Consider the following 11556-nt stretch of genomic DNA (forward strand, 5'->3'; position numbering starts at 1 on the left):
GCTTTAACCCTTTAACCAGTTGACCCTAATGGGGGACAGTTTTAAGATCAACCTGCTCTCATACACCTGTCGAGATGATCCTACATCCAGCTAAGACCTAACCACATCAATAAAGGCATGGCTTTGCTGCTTGATTGTAGGTCCAGTGTTTATTTGGGATGAGAGCAAATATCCTTTTTGTATATGGTGTTAATGGATTATGGATTTACATTTGCAAAGGGAGCACAATTTTATTGCATGTACAATAAAAGTTTGTCCAAGTCTTAAAGTGTTACAGTTCATCCAAAAACAGAATTCAGTTTATTATTTTTAAGAAAAAAAAGTGAAAACAAAATGTGCTCATTTACTTATTCAGTGTCAGCTGATGTATATGCATCTATAACAGTGGAATAAAAGGTCACAGGTCACATTTGCCTTATTGCGATGTCACTGGGTTTCCAGTGGCTCAGTACTCATTAGCCAGGCTTACAGCACACCTGTACAGGTGATGTTTAAGAAGTCAACCTGTCACAGTGACCTACATGGCTCCAGCTGTCACTCACTCACAACACTGTAACGTGACCACATTATTGTACCCTACTCCTTGTTAGTGTTACAAGTGGTTTAATCTGAAGAACTGTATTGACTTTAATGTAAAGGGAGACCCCAGAGAGCGCTTGTATCCAGTTAAGCTTTAACAAAAAGTCGAATCAGCCAGTTGGGTTAATTCACCTTCTTCACTCTGTAGACAGTTCTGTGGTGACGCTGACTTGATGTTGCATTTGCTTCTCGGTCAATGATACAGATTAAGATTGTGATCTGGAAGCTGTTTTCCATCTAGCACCTGCAGACAACAACCCAACCTGGCCTGTCTCGCCTCGTCCTTTCTGCCAGGCCGATGGAGTGACTTTAACACATATCCCCGTATGAAGCTAAGCTTTATTTCACCCATATGGTGTCATTCGACACAGTCGTGAGCTCAACCGCTGATTAATAAGGCACGTGTAAGCTGGCTTGGTGATGAAGCGACGCACACAGAATCATCCCAAACGTGTGCGGTACTTTTTTAGAACAGCATTTATTGCTTCCCTGTAATGCATTCAGTCCAATGATTCTCCTGCGAGGACTGGCACGTGTACACCTACTGCAGAGCACATGGACGTGCACATGAGCACATGCTTACACAAACTATGCACAAAGGGAAATTTAAAGCGAGAGGCTTGGTGTTGCTGGGTTTTTGCAGATGTGATCTATTTTAGGATCACGGTGCATTATTTTAGCTCGTCTGGTTTCAGCCCCGCTCAGCTGCCTGGAGGCTGTGTGTTTCTGAAGAGACTGGGGAATCCAGCACAAGTAGACACTTAATTATTATACATGCCTGCTTTAATCTGTCTTTTTAGGTGTAAAGGGATTCCTTTATTTGACTTGGACACGTTGTCCGATTGCATCACGCTGTAAAAATAAGTCACTGCAGGAGAAAAATGTGGTTACCCATTGCATCTATTTTATTTCCAGCTTGTTGGGAATAAAAGGCAGCTATTTCTCACTTTTTGTGTAGGGCATTTTATGAATCACTCTCATTCCTCCCACAGACATCACGACCAGAGGCCTTTCCTCACCCTCACAGGCTCCCAGCAGAAGGCAACCGTATTGGAACAAATCGGCCCTGCTCACAGGTCAGTGCTTTCCCACCGAATGATGCTGAACAGCTGACCAGAACATGTTCTTTGGCCAAGTCTATCCTCCACTGATGCCAACCTTTTCTTTTTGCATCCAAACTAATGTGCTGTGTCTGACCTATTCTAACAATTTCTACAAGACAAACAAAGGAAAAGATAAACTACAGCCACTACTTTCATCTCTTTTAAATATATATATATATATATATATATATATATATGTGTGTGTGTGTGTGTGCGTTATTTAAACAACATGGCCCCCCAGTTACGTTCAGGCATGTAACTGTGTTTGCTTCCTTTGCCTGTTGTGGCAGGTGCTCGTGACTATATTTAGCTTATCTCTATGCGTCATAACCAAGTTGGCAGATCTTGCTGCAGCTCTTAACACGTGAGATGAAATATCAGAATTTATGAAAGTGCTTTTTTATGGAATGCTATCAATAATTAATATGTAAGAGTTTAATTTTCATCCAGTCCATTGCTAAATGGGATGCAGTATCACGATGGATGTAGGGAATCTCTGTTTTCCGTGACATCTGAGTTCAATACATAAAAACGTGAGAAAAAAAACCCCTGTTGTCACAGACGGTTCTGCAGGATGTTCTCAAGAGGACGGCAAAGCACAGATGTCTAATTTTGCACCATCACTGCCAGGATTGAGCCTTGCAAGGCAGTGACACATGTAATCATGCTCTCGAAGCAATCAGGGTGGCAGCCTAAGAAAAGCAGGTCAGTGCACCTCACCCTCCTACAAAGCCGCCACTGACAGAGTCTGTCAGAGCGCAGACTCATGGGTCTTTGTCCCCCATTTTTCTTTCACCCTGACCGGTAATTCCAGACGCTATCAGCTGGAGGTCCCGGTCACCCAAGCCTCCACCGACAAAATGCATGAAGGGACGATGAAACAAAACAGATGAGGTGCAGTTGGCACATTCTCATGAAAAAATAAAAGAAAGGCGCTGCAACAAGCATTTAAATATATCACACTTGTAGCCATATTTTCATCCAATTAATTTGTCGTCTTCTTACGACTGTCTGTTTAGATACCTGTGTTTCATTCTGTCATATGAAAATGTAGAATGTGTAGAGAAATATCATTTCAGAGGTCCCAGAGCTAGCTTGTTTGTTGACCTAAATTGCCTATTTTATAATAATTTTGTCTTCATTTTATTTTATTTTTAACTTTCTTCAAAAATCAAGCTTTACAAGTTTGGTAAACTGATCTGATAAAACTTTGCTTTTCTTTTCTAATCTTATTCCATTTATGTTTCACCTTTTTGTCTTGAATGCACTTACCGAATACACTTCTATAACAATTTATCTGAATCACAGAAGTTCAATTCCAGTGTGGGGACGCTGCCTCAGCTCGAGCCACCAGTGGTCCAGGTGATGGTTAGCAATGCCAAAAACCAGCAGCAGCAGTCAGACAGCATCTTGCCCCAAATTGCCAACAAAGGGGGTCCAAACAACTATCAGACACAATCGGTAAGGCTGTTATTGACTAGGCATCCATAACATGGTGAAGTAGAAGCTGTCTAGTGTGCCGTAAGCTAGTTTATTTAACTCAAAGCTGAGAAATGGCGCTGTAGTTTTAGAATTATCTTCATTACTATTCATCTCCCAAAATGCTAAAAGACTCTTTTATGTGTTACTTAACAGGATGAGAGGCCAAAGCCCGCTCAGCAGTTCTCCACACGGTTCGGGACAACAGTCGATAAAGTGGCAGTGTCTCGCAACAGCAGGATCTTCATCAACAAGCTGGAGAAAGAGAAAGCATACGAGGGTCAAAGGTTACCCATGTCACCTGTAGGTATGTTGGTGTCAACCAGAATACAACACAAGTGAATCATAAAGGAAACGTTATTTCATATTTTGAATATATTGTGGGTGTTCCAACAAAAACACGTAACTAATATTTTTTATTGCCTTGCTGGAATGAAAATAGCATGCTGGCATTGGAAGGCGATATTTCAGAATCCTCTGCATTTGGCAGATCAACGTGATACTGACTCATCCTGTCTTCCTCCTCATGCTTCCTGTTGCAGAAGCATTGAAGAACTTCCAGGATCGGCTGACAGAGTTTGAAAAGGAAGAAATCATGGATTATTCTGAGATCTGGTTCCTTGGTTTGGGTTCCCAGAAAATCGAGGGTTCCCAAGGAGCTCCACAAAACTCAGGATACGATGATGAACACGGAAGCTACATCAGGGTAATGTTTCAGAGCAAGCATTAGAGTTTTACTGGATCATAACCATCAGGCTTCATCTGTGTTGATGCTGAGGTTTTACAGCCTGCAGGAACTTATATTTTTGACCTTGCGCAGCAAAGACTGACAGTTAGATTAAATAAACAGGCCTAATGAAGAAATCATATGGTAGCATCTAACAAAAGGTGCAGTCAACACCCGAGTGTAGTTTCTAGAAGTTTCTTTGAAATAAAAAAGGAAAGAAATATTAATTATGATGAGGTCACCGTCAGGTTGGGTCAGTTTGTCAAGAGTTTAAGTGACTCCATTCACAAGCACATCCACATATCGTACGGTTACATTGTAACCGTGGTTCTCTGAGTGAGAGACTATCTCTCCACTTGTACGGAGTGGAGAGATAGTCTCTCACTCATAGAACCACGGTTACAATGTAACCACGGTTACATTGGAACACATCTGGAACTATCTCAATGTAACCACGGTTACATTGTAACCGTGGTTACATTGTAACAATGTAACCGTGGTAGCATTGTTACAATGTAACAATGTTACCACGTGGTTACATTGTAACAATGTTACCACACATTGTAACAATGTAACCACGGTTACATTGGAACACATCTGGAACTATCATTGTAACAATGTAACCACGGTTACATTGTAACCGTGGAGAGATTGTAACCGTGGTTCTCTGAGTGAGAGACTATCTCTCCACTTGTACGGAGTGGAGAGATAGTCTCTCACTCAGACCACGGTTACATTGGAACACATCTGGAACTATCTCAATGTAACCGTGGTTACATTGTAACCGTGATAACATTGTAACAATGTAACAATGTAACCACGGTTACATTGTAACCGTGGAGAGATAGTCTCTCACTCAGAGAACCACGGTTACAATGTAACCACGTGGTTCCACTTGTACGGAGTGGAGACATAGTCTCGATATGATAGAGAACCCACATGTAGTATGCAACAATAGTAGTCGTTATGTAAAAGACATTTGTGCTATTCATTTATGCACCAACAAGCTGGCCAATGAAAACAGTATGTGACCAAATGACCTCCAGCAGCTGCGGGCACCACTCCACCGTTCAATCTGACCATGTATAAATCAGACACATGATGGACAGTTGTGTGTCAATAGACAATATGCAATGAATGAGCTGTTAAAGGCTGAGTGACTGACCGTTGTTTAGACTCTCATATGTCTGTTGAGGCTCATCTCACTGTTACAGCCCTGACTGACAGTTAGAGGAAAGCCACTGTGGCTGATGTGTACAAAGAAGAGAATGCTGCCTGTATTCTAAGACTAATATCACCAAGTTAATATAATGTTATGTTAGTAAATCGTGATATTACTTTACATCATTTACTTTTTCTGTGATATAAAGATTTGTTTTAGTGCAAGGACAAAGTGCACAGTAGTCTCACGTCCTCACTTCTCCTCTCTCTTGCTCTTTCAGGTGTTGCATGACCACATTGCCTACAGGTTCGAAGTGCTGGAAGTGATCGGGAAAGGCTCCTTCGGGCAGGTCCTAAAATGCCTGGATCACAAGAACAATGAACTTGTAGCCATAAAGATAATCCGCAATAAGAAAAGGTATGAGAAAAGACAGGAAAATGTAATATGATTTATTTTTTTCTTTTTGTTTGTGATCAATTCACTAAAGAATCAAAAAAGATCCTGAAATTTGTATTTTTTTTTTAAAAAAGAAACACTTCCTATCTTCATATACTTCTTGTTTTAAAATTGCAATTACAGCTCCCGACCTTTATCCTTGGACTTCACACCGCTGTCAGATGGACATTAAACCCCCACTGAACTCATTTCAAACTAAATTTGGTCTGTCTGAATTATTTAGTCTCAACTATTAGCTTAATATTTCAACCACCAGTGCACTACTTTTAGTACCTACTCTGGTAACAGCTATTCATATTCAACTACACTAACTGCCAAAAGTATTTGCTCATGTGCCTTATCATGCATATGAACTTGAGTGAAATCCCATTCTTAATCCATAGGGCTCCTCACTCACCCATGTTCTTAGGACCTTGCTTTGTACACTGGTGCACAGTCATGTTGGAAGACGAAGGGCCATCCCCAACTGTTCTCCTAAAGTTGGGAGCATGAAATTGCCCGAAATATCTTGGTATGCTGAAGCATTAAGAGTTTCTTTCACTGGAACTAATGGCCTAAACTCCTGAAAAACAACCACACAGCATAATCCCCGCTCCACCAGACTTTATGCTCGGCACAAACCAGGCAGACAAATACGTTCCGTCCAAACCAGTCTTGTCCATCGGACGGACAAGTGTGATTTGTCACTCCAGAGTAAACCTCTCCACGGCTAGCATCCAGTGACAGCGTGTTTTACACCACTGCATCCAAGCTTTGCATTAGACCTGGTGATGTGAGGCTTGGATGCAGTTGCTTGGCCATGGAAACAATTTCCATGAAGCTCTCTACACACTGTTCTTGAGCTGATCTGAAGGTCTGCAACTTTATGTGGGTTGCTGACGTTCCCAATCACTTCCACCTTGTTATAATACCACTCACGCTGGAATTCACTGAGCTCCTGAAGCAGTCTGTGTGCCTCGGTGCTTGATTTTATACACCTGTGGCCATGAAAGTGATTGGAACACCTGAATGAAATAATATGGATGGATGATTGAATACTTTTAGCAATGTAGTTTTTGTTTACTGGCTCCCTAATAATTTTAACTGCTTATCTACCTGCCTCAATTGCTTGCCAGTTTTAGCTTTTAATATACTTTTATTACTTCAAATTTCTACTACTTACTTTCAAGTAGTTGTTATCTTTTCAGCAAAAGCCTGTCTACGTCTACTCAATTCTAAATTAAATTGCATTCGGGTTTTGTCACATCGCCTGTCCAGGTACAACTGGCCCGTGGTCGCTGGGCTACCTCTGGGTGGGAATCACTGCTCTATGGAATAAATTATTTGTGACATTTAAGAAGTTAACTTTTGTCAGTCATTTGAGATCTGATGCCCTGTTGTGAGTTTCTTTCCCCCACATGTCTGCAACCGGATCACGTTACACTTCAGGACACTGCCAAATAGCTGAGACCTGATTTAGCATGGTAGAAGGCGGCACCCCAATGGTATTATCTTACCTGTCCTTCTTAACTGAGGATCACAGTGGCTGCAGTGCCAGAGTCCTGTAGGTTAGATGCAGGAGCCATTGGGTCCTACCGCTACTTCAATAATGCAGAAAACAAAATAGGTGCAACCTGGCACAGAAGATCTTTAAGCTGTGTCAGATGGCTATCTTAGATCTGATTTCTCTGGGAAAAGGTTGCGTGCAGTGGATATAAAGAAATATCCAGAGATATCAGGAGGCTTTTGTGCTGAAAAGCATCTCAATCAGAGAAATAACGCCTGTACAAATACAGATCCTCATTTATTTAATGACTCTTGTCCCTTTATAGAAAAGAATATGTTTATTCTGCACTTGTATTATTAAAATATAGAAATGAGTAATGAATCAAATCACTCTTGGTGCGAATTTAAGTATCAGCTGTAAATTTGTCTGTAGGTTTCATCACCAGGCTCTTGTGGAGCTGAAGATCTTGGATGTGATAAAGAGGAAAGACAAAGACAACCTCCACAATGTCATCCACATGAAGGAGTACTTCTACTTCCGAAATCACCTTTGCATCTCCTTTGAGCTTCTGGGGTTAGTATGTTACCTACATTCAGAAAGCAGGAATGTAAACACACTAAATAATGAAGCTTTTAATCGAGGGGATCCGCCGTCGGTCACCCTTCCCAGGTACAATAGCGCGGTGTGAAGACAGTGTAGCTTATCAAAGGCAGTTCTCGCATGTCTCTGATCTTTACTTCTAAGTAACTGCAATCAATTAGGAGTAAATTGACTACCTGTGTACCTCCAGCCAACCATGTTTGAGTATGGGTCACTACTGATATCTATTTGAGGAGAGAGAACTTTGTGTGTCACTGCGGCTCAATGACCTTTACGGGACGTCTCGAGCTGCTACCTTGTCTAACATTACTGTCACCAAATCCTTTAGTTAAGGCCTTGATTGGGGCCCTATCTCTTACCCCTTCTTGCTTCATGTGTGAAGGATCTGGTTACACAGTCTAAAGAAATTCATGTTCATCAGCAAGAAATAGCAGGGGGATAACGTTTTTGTATCGGTCTTCCTATGAATGGAGGCACAATCGCAGATTATTTGCAAGTAAGTGCTCGAGACTCAGTGCATGTTTTATTGTAGGTGTCAAGTGACATCAAAATGAGCAGCCTTCTTTTTCAGAGGGTTTATTTGAGGAGCATCTTTTTATAAGTGAATCCACATTGAGTACACTTGGACACGGACAAAGTATTTTCATAAAAGCGTTCAGCTAAACGAAGCTTCTTTATGTGTCGTCATCTTGACGAAATAACCAAACGTCACATGTTCTTCCTTCATCTAGGGTGAACTTGTACGAGCTCATAAAAAAAAACAACTTCCAGGGCTTCAGCCTCGCCCTTATCCGGCGTTTCGCTCATGCACTTCTGAGGTGCCTGCAGATGCTGCACAGGGAGAAGATAATCCACTGCGACCTCAAACCGGTACTGACCTACATCATAAGATAAAAAAATAATATTCGACTGATTGAAACGTAGTGAAGCAATCAAAACTGTACTGCTGTTGATGATTGCTTTGCAAGGATTACTCAGAACAATTTTGCAGATTGTGCTCCACCTTGTGGTGCATCAGAGTATTGCACTGGCACTATAGAAATTGGCGAGTTTTTTGACAGTTTGCTTCTTCTTTTCAACAGGAGAACATCCTTCTCTCTCAAAGAGGGCCAGGCAACATCAAGGTGGTCGACTTTGGCTCAAGCTGCTATGAACAACAAAGAGGTAAGAAGGCAGAAGTGGTTTGATGCACATGTACAATTAAGTAATATCACGCTAGGGAGGTGACACAAATGTTCTCGTTTCCCTCTTTTAGTGTACACATATATCCAGAGTCGCTTCTACCGCTCTCCAGAGGTCATCCTGGGTCACCCTTACAGCATGGCCATTGATATGTGGAGCCTGGGCTGCATCCTAGCTGAGCTTTACACAGGCTATCCTCTCTTCCCTGGAGAGAGTGAAGTGGAGCAGATAGCTTGCATAATGGAGGTATGACAAGGAAATAACCTGTTCTGTATACAGAGATTACTGTTCACACTTTGCAAGTGTAATTGCTTCCTTCTTATTGTGATATTTGACCTGATAGGTCCTTGGAATGCCTCCAAATGATTTTGTTCAGTCAGCATCGAGAAGGAGGTTGTTCTTCGGTGAGATTTTAATAATTTATAATCATTTATATGTTTTATTTTATGTAAAGTATGTGTTTTTAGAACTTTTCAGAGATAGTGATAACTCTGTGTGGTATTATCTGTGCAGACTCTAAAGGAAACCCAAGAAATATCACTAACAGCAAGGGGAAGAAACGGAGACCGAGTTCCAAAGAGCTTTCAGCTGTGCTGAAAACGAATGATGCTGTCTTCTTAGACTTCATCAAACGCTGCCTCAGGTACACTTCTGCTTATTTGTTCATAGGTCACATTATGATTCTTTTCTTTGTCTTTCTTAATCAACCACAATTACATTTTGCTACCTCTGACTTGAGCTGCTAGATCATGACTATTACTTGTACACATAGATGAATTCATCTAAATTCAAACTGTCTGCGCTTTTCAGCTGGGATCCAAGTAAGCGCATGACTCCTGATGAGGGGTTACAGCATGAGTGGATCCTACAAGGAAATTTCAACAAAGTCCGGAGCAGAACCAAGCCTGCAGCCAAGAAGACATCAGACAGTTCGACCAGCACAGACAAACAAGCTAACAGCTATCCTGGTGAGAATATGATATTTACCACATCTAAATTATAGGGGTGCAACGATACACAAAATTCACGGTTCGGTTCGATACTTTGGTGTCACAGTTTCGATACAAAAAAAATGTTCATGCTTTTTTAATTTGTCATTTATTAAAATTATAAATATATATTTTAACTCAAAAGTCCAGTTTTTAAATTTAATGTTGCTGAAACAACAAAGTAATAAAAAAAATAATCTATCTGATGGAGAAATCACTCATCTTTGGAAAAGAGAGTTTATTACAGAGAAATGTCTCTTTCCAAAATAAAAGCTATACTATACGCTTCTTCTGGGCTATATTCTCAGTAGCATATTAAACATATCAGGTCCCCATAAGGAGAATCATGTGCTAACGGCTGTCTAAATGACTCGGGTAAAGTTTGTAGCATGTGCTTGTTGTTTTTGTCTGCTTCCACTTGTCTTTGCACTAGGATGATGTCGGAGTAAATGTGCAGTCATATTCGTTGTCTTCCCACTAGTGCTGTCAGCGTTAATCTCGTTGAAATGACATTAACGCCACAACACGGCAAATCTCCGTTAACGAGCTAACTGCGCTAACGCAGTAGTTCCCACCCATGTAATTGAGCATTGCTGGCACATCCGACATACTGTTTTACTTTAGTCCATGACGCGCTTACCTTCAGGGTCATACGTCACATGAAGACCAAAATAGTTCCAAAGGCCAGATCTGAATGAGGGTGGGGGAGGTTCAATTTGCCATGTTGCAACGAGCTTAGCTTCTGTCTTGCTAGCTTGCGCTGCGCTCAGTGAATCTGCATTCGACTACTCCGCCTAGGCTGCACTGTCGAGCGCAGATCCACTGAGCGCTCAACACAGACAGCATCGTCAGAAGAAAAGTTGATAAAATAAATTAAAAAATTTGTATTGTTCGATACATATGCGTACCGAACCGAAAGCACTGTCTCGAACGGTTCAATATCAATACGAGTATCGTTGCACCCCTACTAAATTACTTTACTTGATATCCATGTCACTTTTTAAATTCTTTTGTAATTGCTGCGAGCTGACATCTAATGTGCTTTGTTTCTACGGCGCAGCAGAGAAGGTCAGCTCGGAAAGCAACAGCAGCGACAAGCTGAAGAGAGACAGTTCAGAAACCGGAACAAAGATGGTTCCCGCAGAGCGTCTGCGTCCCATAGGGGCCTCTGCAGAAGAGGAGGTGTGTGAAAGTGAAGGCAAGCTGTCCACAGATACCAAGCAACAGGAATGGAGCGGAGAAAGGCCCATACACATCATCATCAAACCTCAAGAGGAAGATGACACAGAGAAGAAAGATATTCAGGAGGCATCTCAGGATTTCTCACCTGCTGTCTAACAAACGGAGATAAACATGCTACAATCATGACAAATGGGAACAGAGAACATTCAAATAACACGACTGAGAAAGCTGATTTTGAAAAACCCGCACATTCACAGAGTCAGTGAAACGTTACCACTGATAGTAACAGACACACTCACACACAGAAAACGTCTCCGTTTCCATGTGCCGTGTAGAAAACACTGATGTATGGAGTAGAAACAACAATAAACAGCAAAGACAGACGTCGTTTTTATTGTTTAGTGTATTTAGTGTATTATCATTTGTTTGGTGAATCTTTGAGTTTTTATGACAGTGAAGTCAATCAACCAGTTGCATTTTTGAATGAAGTTGAGATGCAGTTGTTAGTTTGTCTAAATGTGTCACAAACTGTCTGCCACACAACAATGTACAGATGGTGCAGCATAAACTCTCTTACTGTTTATGAACCCCAAAAATCTTTGCTGTGCATT

The 11556-nt window shown here is 41.3% G+C and overlaps 1 protein-coding gene across 3 annotated transcripts in view; it reads left to right on the forward strand.

The window, feature by feature from the left end:
• The window catches only part of dyrk4 (dual-specificity tyrosine-(Y)-phosphorylation regulated kinase 4), a 28313-nt gene extending 16973 nt beyond the window's left edge, over window positions 1–11340 (forward strand). For all 3 annotated transcript variants that reach the window (XM_087842814.1, XM_087842813.1, XM_087842815.1), the window contains 13 exons: window positions 1572–1655; window positions 2991–3143; window positions 3318–3468; window positions 3704–3867; window positions 5331–5467; window positions 7425–7565; window positions 8324–8462; window positions 8675–8756; window positions 8848–9020; window positions 9118–9178; window positions 9288–9417; window positions 9585–9742; window positions 10824–11340. In XM_087842814.1, the coding sequence (XP_087698940.1) occupies window positions 1572–1655; window positions 2991–3143; window positions 3318–3468; window positions 3704–3867; window positions 5331–5467; window positions 7425–7565; window positions 8324–8462; window positions 8675–8756; window positions 8848–9020; window positions 9118–9178; window positions 9288–9417; window positions 9585–9742; window positions 10824–11101 (1851 nt within the window). In that variant the 3' untranslated portion in view covers window positions 11102–11340. The remainder of the gene's footprint in view (window positions 1–1571; window positions 1656–2990; window positions 3144–3317; window positions 3469–3703; window positions 3868–5330; window positions 5468–7424; window positions 7566–8323; window positions 8463–8674; window positions 8757–8847; window positions 9021–9117; window positions 9179–9287; window positions 9418–9584; window positions 9743–10823) is intronic.
• The last annotated feature ends 216 nt before the right edge of the window (window positions 11341–11556 follow it).

Source organism: Neolamprologus brichardi, chromosome 7 (assembly GCF_056152115.1).
Source record: "Neolamprologus brichardi isolate AB-2024 chromosome 7, ASM5615211v1, whole genome shotgun sequence".
In the NCBI taxonomy this organism is placed as follows: Eukaryota; Metazoa; Chordata; class Actinopteri; order Cichliformes; family Cichlidae; genus Neolamprologus; species Neolamprologus brichardi.